Source organism: Pelodiscus sinensis, chromosome 32, assembly GCF_052426305.1.
Source record: "Pelodiscus sinensis isolate ZL-2025 chromosome 32, ASM5242630v1, whole genome shotgun sequence".
Taxonomy (NCBI): Eukaryota; Metazoa; Chordata; order Testudines; family Trionychidae; genus Pelodiscus; species Pelodiscus sinensis.
Genome location: NC_143083.1, coordinates 15,465,380 through 15,484,820, shown reverse-complemented (window position 1 = coordinate 15,484,820; position 19,441 = coordinate 15,465,380). Strand labels below are relative to the sequence as shown.

The window sequence follows — 19,441 nt, the reverse complement described above, 5'->3', positions numbered from 1 at the left end:
TGAGGCACAGAGCACCGGAGGGACTTCTCCAGAGGTACAAAGGGGGCTAGAGCAGGGCTGGGGGATGAGCCCACGTCCCCGGGGTCCCGCCCCAGGGCTGTGACCTCTGCCCCGTCTTTCCCCTCGGAGTATCCACGAGTCGAGATTTGAGGGGGGGCAGGTGCCGCATGGGCAGTGGCGGCAGAGTCTCCCTGCCCCTCCTACTGGCAGGATCCCCTCGGCAGGGTGTGGCCGGGGCCCCAGGTCAGACGGGGGGTTGAGCAGGGAGATGTCTGAGCAGCTGGGAAATCCCCCCCCAATTCCTGGGGGCTGCAGGACTTAACTCTTCTGGGGTAGGCGGCCGGGGGCCAGATCCACCCCTCAAGGCTCCCCCAGCATCAGGGAGCTGGTGCTCCAGCCTTGCAACCCCCACATCCCTAGCCTGCTGCTGCACCCTCCCCCACCCAGCCCTCACCCCCACCCTGCCCCTGCATCCCACCAGGCCCACTCCCTGGCAGCCCCCACTCACTGAGCCCCTCACTTTGGCCCCATCCCAGACCCTGGGGGGCTGTAGCATCTACTAGCCTGGCCCCCCGCTCTGGCCGGTGAGGGATGGGGCGAGTGTCTTTCCCCTTCCGTGGCTGAGGGCTTTTTGTGGCTTCTCGCGTGTGCGGCCCCCGACTGATGTTCCTGGGGGCCAGCGGCCTCCGACCCAGGTTCCCCCCACAGGCTGGCGCGGTCCACAGCCGCCTGTTCTCTGGGGCCTTTCTCCTCTCCCCGAGCTCTAAGGGGAGCAGCTGGCCGGCTGGGGGCTGGGCTCGTGGTGACTGGGCCCAAAGCCAGCCTGTCTCGCCACCCCCCTGCCCCGGGGAGGGGTCGGCAGGCAGGCAGCAGCCCCCGAGTCACTGTGGAAGGGCTATGGGGTGTGGGCGTCACATGATCCCCAGCCGGGCGCTGGACCAGGGCAGAGCTCCTGGGACTCGCGTTAATGGATTTACCCTTCACCAGTGGCATAAATTAAACCAACCCAAGCTGCCCCCCCCCCCCACGTGATCTCGCTCCCTCTGCCTGTTCTGGAGCTAGCCGGGCCCGGGGGCATCCGCCAGCCCATCCGTATGCAAGGGCATGATTTCAGAGCGGCCCCGTGCTCTCGCCAGGGGCGGTGGCTGCACGAGACTTGGGGAGAACCATGGGCCCCTTTTCCTGCTGCTTCCTACATCGCCACAGGCACGGGGGCAAGGCTGAGGTTCCCCCCCAGCCACAAGTTCTGGCCCAGCAGGACCCTCCCGCCACGGCCTGGCGGGACCCTGCAGCTGCCACAGGGCAAGGAAGGCAGGAAGCAGCCACTCTCAGGAGACATGGGGGGGGGGGGGGGTATCAATTCTTGGCTCCGCCACTGACTCCCTGTTTCCCCCTGAGCAAGTCACTTTCACTCTGGTTTTCCCCAGCTGCCCAAGGGAGGAGAAAAGCCAGAAGGATTTGTCTGTTTCCAGTGTAAGGTTGGTGGGGAGCGCGCCTGCCGGCCCAGCCGGGGAGCACAAGGGTGTTACGGTCTGGGATGGGGGGGCGCCCCCTTACCCAAGCTGCCAGCCCCATGTGCTCTGTGTGGCACTGCCAGTCCCGGCCCCGCTGCAAGCTTAGCCCCACGGACGTGCTAAATGGCCCTGCCCGCTGGGGCTGTTCCCTGGTTCGAAGGCGCTTTGGGGAGCTCGGTGAGCAAGTCGGACTTCCCCGCCCGCTGCGCAGCGCTGCCCAGGGACCCGTCAGCCAGCGGGGCCGGGGCCTCCCCACCAGCTGCGGCCCGGCTGCGCTGCGTCCGGGCCTCCCCCGTCAGCGAGGGCCGGGTTCGCGCACCAGCGAAGGAAGCTGCAGCCGCCTCCGAGGGGCCGTGAGATGCAGGCGAACGGCGCGTTCGTGGCTGCAGCCAGAGCCCTGGGTTCCTGCCGGCGCCACTGTCCTCTCGGAGTCCCCCCAGTTCGGGGCTAGGGGGGTCCCGGCGCCCCCCAGCCCGACCCCTCCTGCCCCGGGCAGCCCCGGGCTGCGGGAGACCCTTGTGGCGGCCAGAGGCGGGACAGGCCGGCAGGAGCCAGCGGGGGGGTCCGTCTACACTGCAGCAGGGAGGCGGCTTCCAGCCTGGGGGCGGGGGCGGCGTCTGGTGCTCGCAGCGGTTGCTTTGAGGTGAGGCTGGTCCCTGAGCTGCAGCATCTGCCCGGCCCCGCTCCGTGGCCGGCAGCCTCCGACTCCCCTGGGCCGGGCCGGTCCCTCCCCTGCGCCGGGCCGCAAAGCAAAGGGCCGCTCCCCGCAGAGGCCAGGCCGCGCGCTTGGCTCGGGGTCCCGGCCTTCCCGGAGCCCGTAACAGTCCCTGGGCGGCCCCGCCGCGGGGTCGGGGTCGGGGGCACCCGGGCGGCTTTGTACAGACGCAGGCGGAGCTTTTAAAAAGAGCCCAAAGCCCAGTGAGCCGCTGCCCCCGGCCCCTGAGTAACACCCAGCGAAGCCCCACGCTGGCCGGAGCGCGATGAATTCGTGCGGGGGGCTCCCTCCCCTCCCCTCCCCCAGCCGCACAGCCCCGGGGGGCTCCCTCCCCTCCCCTCCCCTCCCCCAGCCGCACAGCCCCGGGGGGGCTCCCTCCCCTCCCTTCCCCCAGCCGCACAGCCCCGGGGGGGCTCCCTCCCCTCCCCTCCCCTCCCCCAGCCGCACAGCCCCGGGGGGGCTCCCTCCCCTCCCCTCCCCTCCCCCAGCCGCACAGCCCCGGGGGGCTCCCTCCCCTTCCCTCCCCTCCCCCAGCCGCACAGCCCCGGGGGGGCTCCCTCCCCTCCCTTCCCCCAGCCGCACAGCCCCGGGGGGCTCCCTCCCCTTCCCTCCCCTCCCCCAGCCGCACAGCCCCGGGGGGCTCCCTCCCCTCCCTCCCCTCCCCCAGCCGCACAGCCCCGGGGGGCTCCCTCCCCTCCCCTCCCCCAGCCGCACAGCCCCGGGGGGCTCCCTCCCCTCCCCTCCCCCAGCCGCACAGCCCCGGGGGGCTCCCTCCCCTCCCCCAGCCGCACAGCCCCGGGGGGCTCCCTCCCCTCCCCTCCCCCAGCCGCACAGCCCCGGGGGGGCTCCCTCCCCTCCCCCAGCCGCACAGCCCCGGGGGGCTCCCTCCCCTCCCCTCCCCTCCCCCAGCCGCACAGCCCCGGGGGGGCTCCCTCCCCTCCCCCAGCCGCACAGCCCAGCAAACTCAAAACGCGTTTTGACCTAAATCTGCATTTCCCCTCCCCCCGCATAAAGTTTTTACCAAAAAAGTCCCTCCCGGGAACAAGGATCCTGCGCGGGGGGGGGGGCCCAGGAACAAGGATCCTGCGCGGGGGGGGGGGGCCGGGAACAAGGATCCTGCGCGGGGGGGGGGGCCAGGAACAAGGATCCTGCGCGGGGGGGGGGGCCAGGAACAAGGATCCTGCGCGGGGGGGGGCCCAGGAACAAGGATCTGCGCGGGGGGGGGGGCCAGGAACAGGAGGGGGGGGGGGCCAGGAACAAGGATCCTGTGCGGGGGGGGGGCCAGGAACAAGGATCCTGCGCGGGGGGGGGGGGGGGCCAGGAACAAGGATCTGCGCGGGGGGGGGGGCCAGGAACAAGGATCCTGCGCGGGGGGGGGGGGGCCAGGAACAAGGATCCTGCGCGGGGGGAGGGGCCCAGGAACAAGGATCCTGCGCGGGGGGGGGGGCCCAGGAACAAGGATCCTGCGCGGGGGGGGGCCAGGAACAAGGATCCTGCGCGGGGGGGGCCCAGGAACAAGGATCCTGCGCGGGGGGGGGGCCCAGGAACAAGGGTCCTGCGCGGGGGGGCCAGGAACAAGGATCCTGCGCGGGGGGAGGGCCCAGGAACAAGGATCCTGCGCGGGGGGGGCCCAGGAACAAGGATCCTGCGCGGGGGGGGCCCGGGAACAAGGATCCTGCGCGGGGGGGGCCCGGGAACAAGGATCCTGCGCGGGGGGGGCCCGGGAACAAGGATCCTGCGCGGGGGGGGGCCCAGGAACAAGGATCCTGCGCGGGGGGGGCCCAGGAACAAGGATCCTGTGCGGGGGGGGGGCCCAGGAACAAGGATCCTGCGCGGGGGGGGGCCAGGAACAAGGATCCTGCGCGGGGGGGGCCCAGGAACAAGGATCCTGCGCGGGGGGGGCCCAGGAACAAGGGTCCTGCGCGGGGGGGCCAGGAACAAGGATCCTGCGCGGGGGAGGGCCCAGGAACAAGGATCCTGCGCGGGGGGGGCCCAGGAACAAGGATCCTGCGCGGGGGGGGGCCAGGAACAAGGATCCTGCGCGGGGGGGGGCCCAGGAACAAGGATCCTGCGCGGGGGGGGGGGCCAGGAACAAGGGTCTCTGCGCGGGGGGGGGGCCAGGAACAAGGATCCTGCGCGGGGGGGGGGGGGCCAGGAACAAGGATCCTGTGCGGGGGGGGGCAGTGTATTTTAGCTGCCAGCGACCCACTGATGGGAGAAGCTGCAGCAGAAAGGGCCGGGGGGTGGGGGCTGTTCTCCCCGGCTGCACTAGCCGGGGGCTATCAGTAGCCAGAGCACAGCGGTGGGGGGTTTGGGGTGCAATGTGCGGCTGGAGGGCTGGCCTGTGGATCCGGCTGCGTGTGGCTGGCGCACTGAGCATCGCGCTCACAGCGAGACGACTGGGAACGTGGGGCGGGATAGAGCAGCGCGTCCCGCCTTTGGAGCCCAGTTTCAGGGTCATTGCTAGAGGGGCGCCAGGCCGGGCCCCTGGCCTGTCGCAGGGCTGCCTGGATGGGCGACCTCGACCCAGCCGGATCCTGCTGCCTAGACCCACAGCAAGAGGGGGACCCTGCCCCCTGCCCCCATCCGTCGCGTGCAAGCCGGAGGGCTCCTCAGGGCTGGGATTTCCTGCGTCCCGCTCCGGTGGCCACAAGGCCGGCTCGTCTCGCAGCAGCGCTCAGATTTGGTTCTGCCCCCAGGCACGCAGCCCCCAAGTGAGAAATCGGCGCCTTCTCCCGCTCCCAGGCCACGTCCGCGCCACCACTCGGCTGCTGGGGTCAGCGTGTGGCACTCGGGGTGGGAATGAACCGGCCCCCTGAGCCACGTAAGTGACACGGGCCCACGCCTGGTGGGCGGCGCTGTCCCGCCGGCACGGCTCCCGCGGCCTGGAGGAGGGGGGTTGCTCCGGGCGCTCTCCTGCCGGCACAGCAGCTCCGCTAGGGCGCAGCTGGAAGCTCACTGGTGTGGTCGCAGCCCCACGGTCTGTGTGTGTGTGTGTGGCTGCGACCACACGGCTGGTCACACGGCCGGTCACACGGCTGGCCCGGCAGCAAAGAGACGCCCCCGCCACCGGAGCCAGCTGCCTGCCAGTTGGGCTGCAGGGAGTTGGGGCATGTGGCAGGTTTCTGGTTTCCTAACTGGATCTTCTCCCTCCCCGTTGGCTTCACCCCCCGCCCCCCGCAATCCCAGCTCCTCTGACGGCTCCGCGGGGAGGCTGGCTGCGGGGTCTGGAGCGGGCAGGGCGTTGGCTCCGCCACATGGCCCGGGTGTCTGCGTGGGGGACACGGAGCCGCAGCAATGGGGAACCCCCCATGGGCGCTGCGGGGCGGGGGGCAGGGCCCGTCCACAGCGCTCTGCTGCGCAGGCAGAGACGCGGGGGGGCCAGGGGCCGGGAGGGAGGGAAAAGTTCAGTCGCTGCCTGTGAGCTGAGTCCGCTCCGCTGTGTGGCACAATGGCTCCATTCATGGGCGTGCACGTGGGCACACGCAGCCACCCTCCCCCCCCACACACCGCACACGCACCCCCCCCCCCCACACACACACCACGCACATCCCCCCTCCCCCCCACACACACACACCCCCCTCCCCCCACACACACCACGCACACGCCCCCCCTCCCCCCACACACGCACACACGCACCCTCCCCCCCCACACACCCGCACACGCACATCCCCCCTCCCCCCACACACACACACACACCCCCCTCCCCCCACACACACCACGCACATCCCCCCCCTCCCCCCACACACACACACACGCACCCCCCCTCCCCCCACACACACCACGCACATCCCCCCCTCCCCCCCACACACACCGCACACGCATCCACCCTCCCCCCCCACACACCACGCACACGCACCCCCCCTCCCCCCACACACACCACGCACACGCACCTCCCCTCCCCCCACACACACACGCACACGCACATCCCCCCTCCCCCCACACACACCACGCACACGCACATCCCCCCTCCCCCCACACACACACGCACACGCACATCCCCCCTCCCCCCCACACACACGCACACGCACATCCACACGCACATCCCCCTCCCCCCACACACACACACACACACGCACATCCCCCTCCCCCCCACACACACGCACACGCACATACACACACACCACGCACATCCCCCCTCCCCCCACACACACCACGCACACACGCACGCACACACACATCAGCATACACACACGCAGACACACACACATCCGCCACACACGCAGACACACACATCCGCCCTCACACCCCACACACATGCACATCCACCCTCCCCCCACACACACACCACGCACACACACATCAGCATACACACACGCATGCACACACACATCCACCCTCACCCCACACACACATGCGCGCACACACACCACACATGTGCATGTGGGCATACACACACCATCATACACACACACACGCACTACACATCAGCGTTTCCTCCAAGCTACGCCCAGCCCAGCTTCCCGGGTAATTCCTCAGCCCTGCCCAGTCGGGCTCAGGTCTATGCGGGGAGCTGACGAGCCCCCTGTGAAGCGGAGCTGCCGCAGCCGAGAGCCGTCACGTCCAACGTGTGGCCTGGTCGAGTTTTTTTGCGGCCCACGACTACGTTGTTATAAACGATCCGAGCGCGGCCGCCTGGTTACAACGTTTATAACGGGGGCGGCCGAGCCGGCTGCATGTGGCTCTTTGATTAAGGAAATGCGGCTCCTGCTGCTTCTGAGCCGCGTGCCCGGACTGCTCACGGCCGCCCGCTCTGCGCACCCGTCCCGGCGCCTGGAGGGAGAAGCACGTGGTGGCGGCGGCAGCTCCAGGACCCAGGCGTTACGTTAGAGCGGGGGGAGTTGGGGTGACTGGCTCTGGGGGAGAGGAGAGGAGGGGGCAGGGGGTGCCTGGCTCTGGGGGAGGAGGGAGGGAAGGGGGCAGGGGGTGCCTGGCTCTGGGGGAGAGGAGGGGAGGGGGCAGGGGGTGCCTGGCTCTGGGGGAGGGCGACTGGGTTAGCGCTGGGGGGGCTGAAGCTCCTTAAAGCCTTCATGGATGCAAACAGCCATTTTACACGTCACGTCCTTGTATTCTAGTCAAACGAGACCGGAACGAGCCTCGCCAAACGTAATCAATAACGATGAATAATTGCGACTTTCCGCGAGCTTTCAGGGCCACCAAAGGCAACGTCCCTCTAGCGGTTTTCACTCGGGCGGCCCCCAGCGGGCTTTGAGCTCGACGTGCCCGGCGCCGAGGGGACCCGGCTGCACGCGCCGGACGCTCCCCGTCCCGCCCGCTGACGCCCCTCGCTCCTTTGCTCTCGTTGCAGGCTGGCGGAGGCAAGTGCCGGGCAGCAGGAGCGGCTGCAGGCCATCGCGGTAAGTGCTCCCTGCCCAGGGACTCAGCGGCACGGGGGGCTGTCTCTGGCCCCTGCGGGGCGCGTGGTGGCCGGGCTGGGGGGCAGGTGACCCCGGGGCCGGGAGGAGGGGGAGCCGACGCGCCCGTGGAATCCGCCCAGGGCACCGGGGGCTTCGTTCCCATCCAAGCACCGCGCCCAGGGGGCCAAATGCCCGTGGGGGGGGTAGGGTCGTGCCCACAGATTGTACAGCCCTATGGTCCCCTCCATTCCGCCGGGGGGCAGCGCCGGGAGGCTGAACGGGGGACTTCCCGGGGGAACGGCCACGTGCCCATCGCTCTCACGAGCGCCCCGCCGTGGGCCGACCCGGCGCGTGGGAAAGACGCCCAAGACCTGCTCCTGGAGGCTCTTGACTTCTGGGGCCCTTTGGATCCGGCCCCCGGGGCTGCGGTTCCTTGACCCCCGTGGCCTCTCCACTGATGGGCTGACCCCCTGCCCGCGGGCTGCGGGCCAACGGAGGGAGCCCTTCCCGGCTCCTCCCGTGGCCGAGGCCAAAGAGCTGGGTGCGCGCGGGCGCCAGCTGGGCAGTGTGTGAGGTGCCGTTCCCCTGCCTGGGGGGCAGGGACGGGAGGGGGCTTGAGCGGCAGCTGGGAGATGGGGGAGTCAGTTTCTAGGGGGGCTGCCACGAGTTTGCGGAAGCATCTGGGCAAGGCCAGGGCGGGGCATGACCCTCCGGAGACGGGCCGTGGGGGGGGGGGGGGCAGAAAGGGGCCGTGGGGGTGTGACGACGCAGTCGGGGTTCCCCCAAATCCTGCAGCCCCGTAGCAGCAAGACCAGACTCTGCCCGTCGTAGAATCGAGAGGGGTTTATCGTTCCTTCAGGGCACAGCCCAGCACAGACGGGATGTGGCTGCAGGGCCCAGGGCCAGGATGCTCAGACCCAGGGTTAGGGTCCATCTCCCCTAGGTCCCCAGCGCAGCCTCCTCTCTCCATGCTTCCCCCACAGCCCCTGCCCCCCTCCCCGGCCCTGCCCCCCAGCCAGGTGCTGGTCTCCGCCCTCCTCCCTTTGTGTGTCTCCCTGGGCGGCTGAGCCTGGGTGTCTGGGTTAATCCACATTTGGGAGAGTCAGTGAGGATCTCCCCTCCCAGCGCAGGGGGACCCCCGGTCCCAGAGCAGGCAGCCCCCCCACTGCCCAACCCCACAGCCCCCCACTACGCCACAGGGGGGGCCAGAAAGGGGCATTGTCCAGAGAGCAGGACGCACCATCGGCCAGGAGCTGAGATCTCCCTGCAGGACGCCGAGCGCCCTCCGCCCCCAAAGGCTCAGGCCCCAGACGGACGGTGGCTCGTCCCAGAGCTCCCCTGCTCCGGGCGGAAGAGGCTGTGACCGCTAGGCCACGCAGCCCCCAGCCCCCACCCTCGTGCGGCCCCCCGCGGCCCTGTCCCCGCTCGCTGCCACGCGACGGGCACGTTGCTCCTGGCCGGGGAGGAAAGTGAGCAGCTGCCGGGCTGGGCTGCCTCCGCCAAAGGCGTCAGGCCTGGAACCCCGACCAGCGGGAGAGTCTGGAGACACTCGGCCCCGCCCCGGGGCTCAGGGAATCCAGTTCTCCTCTTTGGGAAGAAGCAAGGCCCCGCTGGTGAGGCAGGGAGGGCTAGTGGGCAGAGGCACTGGACGAGCAGCCAGGAGATGGGGTTCCCCTTGGACACGTTCCCCCTCGCGGGAATGGCTGCTTTGTCTCTGTGACCCGGCGTTGATGGGGTCAGAGCCGCACTCTCCCAGGAAGAGCAGTTGTGGGGTTCAAGCCCCAGAACTGGGAGTTGAGGCAACCGGGTCCCTCTTCCAGCTGTGGAGACAGTAAGGTCTAGTGGTTAGAGTGGGGAATTGTGAGTCAGGACTCTTGGGCTCTGTGTTCGGCTCTGCTGCTCCCTTCCTCTGTAGCTTGGCCAAGTCCCCGTCCGCTCCGGGCCTCAGTTCCCCGCAGCTGTAAATGGGGGATAGGATTTCCCCGTCTCACTGTAGTGTAGGGGGCTCCCCTCCTTTCTGTTTGTCATGGGCTTGGAGATGCAGCGTGATCTAGTGAATGGGACACTGGATTGGGACTCAGAAGCCTTGGAGGCTTTGGCCACTGCCCTGCTGCATGATGCTGGGCGAGGCATGTCCCCTGCTCGTGCCTCAGTTTCCCCATCCACCCCTTGTCTGCCCTTGTTCCATGTGTAAGCTCTGTGGGGCTGGGACTGTCTCTCGTCATGTCTCTGTGCATGATCCCAGCGGGGCTCCTTGGCTTTATAGAAATAATTCGTAGTTATAATACTTGAGGTCCAAGTTCACACTGGCTCTGGGAAAACAAGAATTCTGGGCATGTGAGTGACTGTCGTTCCCTTCAAATTGGGGCCGGCATCAACCGCAAACAAGAGGCGTTATTGTCTGAGGAGCACAGGCTCTCGTTTAGTCGGGCACACGCGCCTCGGGCAGCGTAGTTACATTCACATTCTCCGGGGAGAACATGGGGGTAAGTGAAGGGCACAGACATTTCAGGAAAACACGAGACGTGAAGCAAATACCTTGCAGGTGTCCAGTGACCCCTGGAGCTGCAGCACTTTCACCTCCCCGGCTCGGTCCTTCCAGCTGGGACTCTCAGGCTGCGTCTACACTGCACGGTTATTCTGGAGTACGCTCCGGATTAGTCCTGGGGCACCTTCTGTATTGGAGCGTGAGCTTTCGTGGGCAAAGCCCCGCTTCACCAGATGCATCGCTTTTGCAGAGTCGGACTAACACGCAGGAGCGGCCCGAGGCAGCTGGTGCCCCAGGCGGAACGTGCGGTCGGCGCCTCCGCCTGCATGGCCGTCAATGGAGTGACATCGTCATCGGGCGCCCTAGGCGATGGCCGAGTCCGCCTATAGTCACAGGCCACGCCTGCTAACACGGCTACCCCTCTGACACTATTCTGGAATAGTTCTCCCGAAATGGCTTATTTCGAAATAGCACATCTGCACTGCAGGGAACCTCCAAATGAGTCCGGGACCGGCTCCCCTAATGCAGACGCGCTACCTCGATTTAGAGCCCCAGGAGGAATAACTTAGAATGGCCCTGGGGAGGGGCTAGCTCGAAATAGCAGCAGCGAAGCGTCTGCACCAGTGTTTCTTAAACTTTTTAAGACGGACGAACACCAAACAATAATTTTTTTTATGAGAAACACCAAGGATTTTTTGTTGGGGGGGGGGGAGGTTGGGGGGGAAGTTACTGAGCAAAAAAAAAAATTTTTTTTAAAAGGTCACCTGCCCCTTTAAGGGTGGCCATTTTGAACTCTGTTCTCCGCAACACAGCGGTGCGCCACGGAACACGGTTTAAGAAACACTGGTCTCCACACTCCTTATTTCGACACAGCGATTCGGAAGAGGCGCTACTCTTTGTAGAATGAGGTTTACAGAACCCGGAATAAGCCGTCCGTTATTTCGAAATGTCGGAGTTGCGGTGTAGACACTCGCATAGTTATTCCCGACTAACGGCCATTATTCCAAAATAACTTTGCTGTGCAGACGCGCCCCGAGTGGCTGTGCAACTAATGCTATTCCAGCACCGTGTAGAGACCCTCCTGAAGACCAAAGCCCCAGGGCGCTGGGTGCTGTACATGGTGTGAGCCAGCCCCTGTGCCAAAGGGCTCAGCATCTGGCCCAAGGACGAATTATTATCCCCATTTTACAGCTGTGGGCCCGAGGCACAAAGCACTGATGTGACTGTCCACAGGACACTAGAACCCAGCTCTCCTGCGTCCACCTCCAGCCCACCCCATTTCCCCTAGGGCCCAAGCTGAGACAGCCAAGGCCAGGCTGAGGGCCCATCCCTGCAGCCTCAGGGCTGCTCTATTTTACACCCGCTGCCAGCAGCTGGCCACTAGTCCTGGGTCAGCAGGGGGTGGAGACGCCCCAGCTGGGCCTGCTGCCACGGGAGGGAGACTGAACACACGGCTGGGGATCCCAGGAGGGGGAATTCCCATCGCAGCTGGAGGAGCCGGGCCGCCGCGTTCGTTCGTTTGTTCGGTCGGTCTCGTTTTTCCGCCCTTGGAAAGGCAAAACCGCACGGTGAGTGTTGTGCGCTGTTTGTTTAGCTGTGCTGTGTCTACGGAGCATTGTTTGCACTGTGGAGGGGTAGTTGTGTAGCGGCGCTTGTTGGCGGAGCTGTTGTGCATCGGTTGTGTGGTGCACGGTGAGTGGTGTGCGCTGTTTAGCTGTCCTGTGTCCACGGAGCATTGTTTGCACTGTGGGGGGGTAGTTGTGTAGCGGCGTTTGTTGGCGGAGCTGTTGTGCATCGGTTGTGTGGTGCACGGTGAGTGGTGTGCGCTGTTTGTTTAGCTGTGCTGTGTCCACGGAGCATTGTTGGCGCGGTGGGGGGGTAGTTGTGTAGCGGCGCTTGTTGGCGGAGCTGTTGTGCATCGGTTGTGTGGTGCACGGTGAGTGGTGTGCGCTGTTTGTTTAGCTGTGCTGTGTCCACGGAGCATTGTTGGCGCGGTGGGGGGGTAGTTGTGTAGCGGCGCTTGTTGGCGGAGCTGTTGTGCATCGGTTGTGTGGTGCACAGTGAGTGGTGTGCGCTGTTTGTTTAGCTGTGCTGTGTCTACGGAGCATTGTTTGCGCGGTGGGGGGGTAGTTGTGTAGCGGCGCTTGTTGGCGGAGCTGTTGTGCATCGGTTGTGTGGTGCACAGTGAGTGGTGTGCGCTGTTTGTTTAGCTGTGCTGCGTCCGCTGAGCATTGTTTGCATGGTGGGGGGGTAGTTGTGTAGTGGCGCTTGTTGGCGGAGCTGTTGTGCATCGGTTGTGTGGTGCACAGTGAGTGGTGTGCGCTGTTTGTTTAGCTGTGCTGTGTCCACGGAGCATTGTTTGCGCGGTGGGGGGTAGTTGTGTAGCGGCGCTTGTTGGCGGAGCTGTTGTGCATCGGTTGTGTGGTGCACAGTGAGTGGTGTGCGCTGTTTGTTTAGCTGTGCTGCGTCCGCTGAGCATTGTTTGCACGGTGGGGGGGTAGTTGTGTAGCGGCGCTTGTTGGCGGAGCTGTTGTGCATCGGTTGTGTGGTGCACGGTGAGTGGTGTGCGCTGTTTGTTTAGCTGTGCTGTGTCCACGGAGCATTGTTTGCGCGGTGGGGGGTAGTTGTGTAGCGGCGCTTGTTGGCGGAGCTGTTGTGCATCGGTTGTGTGGTGCACGGTGAGTGTTGTGCGCTGTTTGTTTAGCTGTGCTGTGTCCACGGAGCATTGTTTGCGCGGTGGGGGGTAGTTGTGTAGCGGCGCTTGTTGGCGGAGCTGTTGTGCATCGGTTGTGTGGTGCACGGTGAGTGTTGTGCGCTGTTTGTTTAGCTGTGCTGTGTCCACGGAGCATTGTTTGCGCGGTGGGGGGGTAGTTGTGTAGCGGCGCTTGTTGGCGGAGCTGTTGTGCATCGGTTGTGTGGTGCACGGTGAGTGTTGTGCGCTGTTTGTTTAGCTGTGCTGTGTCCACGGAGCATTGTTTGCGCGGTGGGGGGGTAGTTGTGTAGCGGCGCTTGTTGGCGGAGCTGTTGTGCATCGGTTGTGTGGTGCACAGTGAGTGGTGTGCGCTGTTTGTTTAGCTGTCCTGTGTCCACGGAGCATTGTTTGCGCGGTGGGGGGGTAGTTGTGTAGCGGCGCTTGTTGGCGGAGCTGTTGTGCATCGGTTGTGTGGTGCACAGTGAGTGGTGTGCGCTGTTTGTTTAGCTGTGCTGTGTCCACGGAGCATTGTTTGCGCGGTGGGGGGGTAGTTGTGTAGCGGCGCTTGTTGGCGGAGCTGTTGTGCATCGGTTGTGTGGTGCACGGTGAGTGGTGTGCGCTGTTTGTTTAGCTGTGCTGTGTCCACGGAGCATTGTTTGCGCGGTGGGGGGGTAGTTGTGTAGCGGCGCTTGTTGGCGGAGCTGTTGTGCATCGGTTGTGTGGTGCACGGTGAGTGTTGTGCGCTGTTTGTTTAGCTGTGCTGTGTCCATGGAGCATTGTTTACGCGGTGGGGGGGTAGTTGTGTAGCGGCGCTTGTTGGCAGTGCTGAGCGTGGGGAGCGCAGCTGTGGTGCCTGGGTTGTTTGTGTAGCTGTGCACTGTCCGGGCCTGGGCATGTGTGAAGCGCTGTGGGTGCAGCGTTTGCAGCTGGCTTGCAGGGTTTGTGTGTTTGTCGTGGATGGCGCAGCTGCGATTCCTGGGTCAGATGAAAATGAGGCAGAATTCTAGCGGGGGCGGAAAATGGGAGCCCGAAGGGGGAGAGCGAAGGAGAAGGCAGTGGAGGGGCAGCCCTGTTCAGTCTCCTGCAGCCCGAGCCGGGGAGGAATCTCAGCTGTTGAGCGGAGGAACCGGAGAGGGGATTTCCTGAGTCAGCGGGAAGGGCCAGGCCAGTTAAAATCGACTCTGTGGAAATGGCTGGGGACCTGGCTTTCAACGGGTGAGCCAGCCCCCGACGCCCATGGGACGCCCTGTTCCTGGACGCCGAGTCCTGGCACAGCCGCCATCCCAGACCTCGCTCCTAATAAACGAGTCGTTTTCTTCCCCCCTCGCCTGCCAGGAGAAGAGGAAACGTCAGACTGAGATCGAAAATAAAAGGCGGCAGCTCGAAGACGACAGGCGCCAGCTACAGCACCTAAAGGTAGGGCCATGGAGCGGGACCCGAGCACACCACAAAGCCTGCCACACCCACAGCTCAGGGGCCTTGGGGTGCAGGTGTTAGCCAGGGGCTTAGGAGTTGTGGGGTCATTTTCCAGCTCTGGCACAGATTCCTCACCTGGCCTTGGTCAAATCACTTAGCACCGGATTTGTCACAGTATTTCGGCGCCTGTCGCCCGTTAATTTCAGGAGATGGGCACCGAAATCTGTTTCAAAATCTGGCGCTCAGGGGCGCCTGTGACGTGGGTTGGCGCTGCCGGGCGGCGACTCAGGCACTCGGGAGCACAGGGGAGGGGTCTGCAGGTCGGCGTCTCGTGGCACGAGGGGTGAGCACGTGGTGCGGTCAGGCCCTGAGAAGCGGCGTTGCTGCAGTGTTCCGGGTCGGGGGGCACCGGGAAAAGCCCCAGGATGCCGACGTGCCGCTTTTAAGGGCTCCCTCGGAAGCGTTTGTGCAGCAGAATGTGCTGCGGGAGAGCAGGCGTCTCCGCTCGCCAGAGCCAGGCGGCTAATGCGAACCCTGGGGCCTGGCCTGAAGGACTCCCCTCCCCCAGCGTCACCTCCCGGGGCTTTGCAAAGGCCCGATCTGGACAGCGCGGCTGGGGCAGGGCCTGGCTCTGGCGTTTCCCCAGCTCAGAGAGCGTCCCTCTCGCCAGCGTCCGAGCCCCAGTGGCGGGGTCGGCAGGGGGTGGGCGCGGCTCTTGTGAGCCCCAGGCCATCCAAGGTTTGAAACTCACCAGCCTCGCAGGCCCTGGCAGGATGCCGAGAGCCGGGCTCCTTGGCGGGGCTCGAGCCTACGACCCCAAGCACCCCCGGCCCGACTGCTGCTGGAGCTAAGGGTGCCGCTCCGAACGGGGGTAGCCCCTCGAGTGGCCGGCTCGGTTTCCCTGGGTGGGAGGGAAGGCGCCAGTTGAGCCAGACCCTGAAGGAAGCAGCCGCTGGGCGTTCGGCGAGCTCGTTGTGTCTTCGTCTCGCCTGGAGGCCTCCTCGCAAGGCGCTTTCGCCGCACGGTTGGGCTGGATACGGGGGTGACAGGCCCGACGAGCTCATCGCGAGGGGCTCTCTGGCCTGAGGCTCTGGGCAGACCCGGGGGGCTGAGGCCCAGAGGCCATGGGGATGGGCCCCACCCCGTGGTGCAACGTGAGGTCCCTGCAAGGCCCTCGCCCATGTGCGTTCCTGGGCTCCTCCCGTTGCCGCGAGCAGTGGGAGGGGTCCCGGTAAGAGGGCAGCCCAATGCTCAGCCCCCTCCTGGCTTCGTGGGGGGTGCGAGGATGAGGTGGGGGGAAGTAACGGGTCTTTCTGTGTCCCCCCCCCAGTCCAAGGCTCTGCGGGAGAAGTGGCTGCTGGAGGGGGCCCCGTCGTCTGCCTCCGAGGAAGACGAGGCCATGAAGAAGCAGATGCAGGAAGACGAGGCGAAGAGCAAGGAGCTGGAAGAAAGCATCCAGAGGTGACCGGGGAGGAGCTTGGCTGGCGAGGGCCCCCGGAGGGGAGGGGAGGGGAGGGGGGGATGCGGGGCGGTGGGGGCAGAAGAGGGGCCGGGAAGGAAGTCGCAGGAGACCAGCAGCTACGCCGGGAGGCAAAGGGCGTTGCTGGTTGGCTTCACACGAGCGGCTCCGGTTCTGGCTGCTTAGTTCCCCGCGTCCTTCCCCCCAGCCTGGGCTCCACAAGCTCCTGCCCTGGCCCATCTCAGGATGCCCTGGGCATCTGGGGCCCCGTTCTCCAGGGACGAGGGGAGACTTAGCAGGGGACTCGCTGGCTCCCGCTGGGAGAAGCAACCCGGGATTCCCCAGCCTCCGACAGCCCAGAGCGCACAGGTCTGGGGCCTGTGCAAGGTGTGAGCAGGCGCCTGTCAGCCTGGGTGGCCAAGCCCTGGGCCTGACTCCAGGAGGCAGTATGGCCTAATGGTTAAGGTGTGGGTCATGCACCAGGACTCCTTGGAGCTATTTCTGGCCCTGCCACTGATTTTATCTGTGTGCCCTTGGGCAAGTCATCTAACCCCCTTTTTCTCCCTCCGTCGGAGAACTGGTCCCTCCCTCCCTCCCTGTGGGGCTTTGTGACCTCCGATAAGACCTGCTAAATAGAATATATCCGCCTAACCGGGCTAAATCCTGAGCGCGCGACTCCGCTCTCACTCAGGCCAAGTTCCCCTGGAAATCACTGGGCATATTGCCCGAGCGAGGACTGCAGGAGTCGCACTCCTGCTAGCAACATGCTCCCTCAGAATCCCTCAGACTCCTCTGGGCTATTTTGCCGCTCCGGTCCTGGAGCGTTTCCCTCGTTGCCGTAACTGCGGCTGGGTGTCGGGGGGGGGGGGGGAGGCTTCGGCAGGGCAGAGGGAGCTGGAGGATTAAGCCGGAAGCCGCTTGACTTCTTCAGGCGCATCCCGCCAGCAGGGGGTTGCCGGGAAATGCCCTGGACTGAAGCTGCCTGTTCCCTGCCTGGCCCCCCACAAGGCCTCTCGCCGCCGAGCAGCCCTGGGCCAAGTTCCCCGTCCGAGAGCGGCTGACAGTGGCGTTCCCGGAGCCGTGCAGCCCAGAAAACCTGGGCACGGGCCCTGCTCTGTTCCCAAGTGATCAGAGCCGAACACCTGCCCCCTCCTCCCCGGGGCGCTGCCTTTGCCTCCCCGCCACGGATGCCGAAGGGTCAGTCACCGTTGCTGCTTGCATGGCTGCACCGCCAGCCACGGACTAACCGTGAGCACAACGCCCCCCCGCCCCCAGCGCTTCACGGGGGCGTCCCGGAGAGCGGCGTGCAGCCCGGGCTGTGGATGGCCGCGCACGGCCATCGTGCCTCTTGCGAGAAGGGCCACAGCCGTCCCTTTGAGAGGAAGAGGCGCCTGGGGAGCGGGAGCGCAGACAGTCAGCCGGCGCCGCAAGGAACGCGAGAGCCATGCTGCTCCTTCCAGCCCCGAGAGCAGGAGAGACCCGGGCTCAAGGGCCGGCCCAGCGGGTTCAGATGAAATCTCAGGCCAAACTTCCTGGCTGTTCAGAGCAGGACAACGGCGCAGGCTGGCTTGGGAGGCAGGCAAGCGCCTCGTCTGGAGGTTTTCTGAAGGAGGCCGGAGAGCCACGGGCCCCGGGTGAAAGGAACGTAACGTTCCGGCTGTTGGGCCGGTTGCGTGTGGCTAGTTCACGATCCTGGCTACTGCGGCAGAACTGGTTGCACACCGGCTACACATTTTGTATCTAGAACCTTCCACATTTGCGGGTCTCGGCTTTATATCCAGGCGTCCGCGCAGGGCGCGAGGTTCAGATTCCCTCACCTGGCTCTTTCCAGACAGCGGCGACCTGGGATTTGCCCGCAAGCTCCGGGTGCATTGCTCTGGTGGAGGAGAGTCCGAAAGAGCAGCAGCTGCCGAGCGTTTCCCGGGGCCCTGAGCACCACAGCACAGACCTGGAGGGCTGGCTTTGCAGGCTGAGCTCTTAGGAGATGAGTTAGAAGAAAAAGCCAGAAACGTTTCCCCTCTCCCAGTAACCTCCTTCCTGTTCCTTCAGCTGCCAAAGAGCAGAAAGAAAAAGCCGGCAGCAGAGACGCCGGGAGAGGAGAGTCTCTCAGCAGCCAGAATGCAGGGCGTGCCTCCCTCTCCGTCCCGCTGGCCATTAATTACAGAGACGCGGCGCAGATGTAGGTCAGGCCCAAAGGGGCTATTGTGCCCCTCGAATGGCACAATGGGCTTTTCAGAGACCGAAGCGGGGAAGGGCACTTGACAAACGGGAGACAGGGCCCAGTGTCCACACAGAACCGGCGCGGCTCCGGGCCGGACGCTGACCTGTGCGCTCTGGGTGCAGAGCTGGAGGCATCCTGGTTCTGTCCCAACCAAGTGAGGTCAGACGGGGCCTCTCGACTTACGAACTTGCTGGGCTTCCCCCCCCCCCCGAAAGCTTCACAATTTCTCATTAAAAACCTGCCCCCTGCCCCAGCCCGTTCTAGTGACTAGCACAGAATATCTTACTGCCCCTGTATAAAACTAGGGTGCGCCCACATCTGGAATACTGGGTACAGATGTGGTCTCCTCACCTCAGAAAAGATATTGTGGCCTTGGAAAGGGTTCAGAAAAGGGCAACTAAAATGCTGAGGGGTTTGGAACGGGTCCCATATGAGGAGAAGTTAAAGCCACGGGGACTTTTCAGTTTAGAAAAGAGGAGACTGAGGGGGGATATGATAGAGGTCTATAAAATCATGAGTGGGGTGGAGAGGGCTGATAAAGAAAAGTTATTTATTAGTTCCCATAATAGTAGCAGGTTTAAAACTAATAAAAGAAAGTTCTTCTTCACACAGCGTGTAGTCAACCTGTGGAACTCCTCGCCAGAGGAGGCTGTGAAGGCTAGGACTATAATAGAGTTTAAAGAGAAGCTAGATAATTTCCTGGAGGTTAGGTCCATAAAAGGCTATTAGCCAAGGGATAAAATGGTGTCCTTGGCCTCTGTTTGCCAGAGGCTGGAGAGGGATGGCAGGAGACAAATCGTTTGATCATTGTCTTTGGTCCACCCTCTCCGGGGCACCTGGTGCTGGCCACTATCGGCAGACAGGACACTGGGCCAGATGGACCTTTGGTCTGACCCAATCCGGCCGTTCTTATGTTCTTACATGATGCAGGCAGGGGATGTTGAGACTAGAAGCCGGGATCTGGACCCTCAGTCCTACACACTAACCCGCAGCAAAGTCGCCTGGCACGGAAACCTCCCCGCCAGCCTTGTCCTTGCTCTGACAGGGACCCGGTGGGCATGTTGCCTCCTCCCCCTCCCGCAGGCTCCATAGCTTCCTCCCGGCAACACGGCTGGCCCCCAGGTGCAGCCCGGCCCAGGCCCAGGCTCCTATCCAAACCGGGATGGTATTTCTGTCCTTCTTTTTTATAAGCAGCAGGAGACGCTGTTGTCCCGGTGGCAGCGCAGGGCGAGTGGTAAGTACGCGGAGGTGCGAAGCCTTGAAACCGCCCGAGGGCCCCGATCCTGCCAAAGGCAGCCGGATCCGTCAGAAAGGGCCATGTCCCTGCCCTGCTCCGAAGAGCCAAACTGGGGCTCCAGAGACGGAACTCCCCCCCATCACTAGCCGCTTCCAAGAAATCTTGGCCAGAGTCCAGCCCCGGAGCCCTCGGCGCTGGCCGGGAGCGTGTGGGCAGGAAACCTGAAGCCTCGTGCGTGCTCGGTGCTTGGTTCAAGGCTTCGCACGGGCAGCTCTGGTCTGTGCGTGGCCGTCGTCCCCCCGGAGCTGCTGTCACAATTCAGCAGAAGGCGGGAGAAGCCCG

General features: G+C 64.9%; 1 protein-coding gene across 4 annotated transcripts in view; it reads left to right on the top strand.

Annotated features, from left to right (window-relative positions):
• Positions 1 to 19,441, top strand: part of PALM (paralemmin) — a 50,009-nt gene that overhangs the window by 17,378 nt on the left and 13,190 nt on the right. For 2 of the 4 annotated variants that reach the window (XM_075902609.2, XM_075902608.2), the window contains exons 1-4: positions 1,355 to 2,157; positions 7,538 to 7,586; positions 14,102 to 14,182; positions 15,513 to 15,643. In XM_075902609.2, coding sequence (XP_075758724.2) covers positions 1,538 to 2,157; positions 7,538 to 7,586; positions 14,102 to 14,182; positions 15,513 to 15,643 — 881 coding nt within the window. In that variant the 5' untranslated portion in view covers positions 1,355 to 1,537. Of the gene's footprint in view, positions 1 to 1,354; positions 2,158 to 4,546; positions 5,054 to 7,537; positions 7,587 to 14,101; positions 14,183 to 15,512; positions 15,644 to 19,441 lie in introns of those variants that run through there. The other 2 variants (XM_075902612.2, XM_075902610.2) reach the window with 2 other exon arrangements.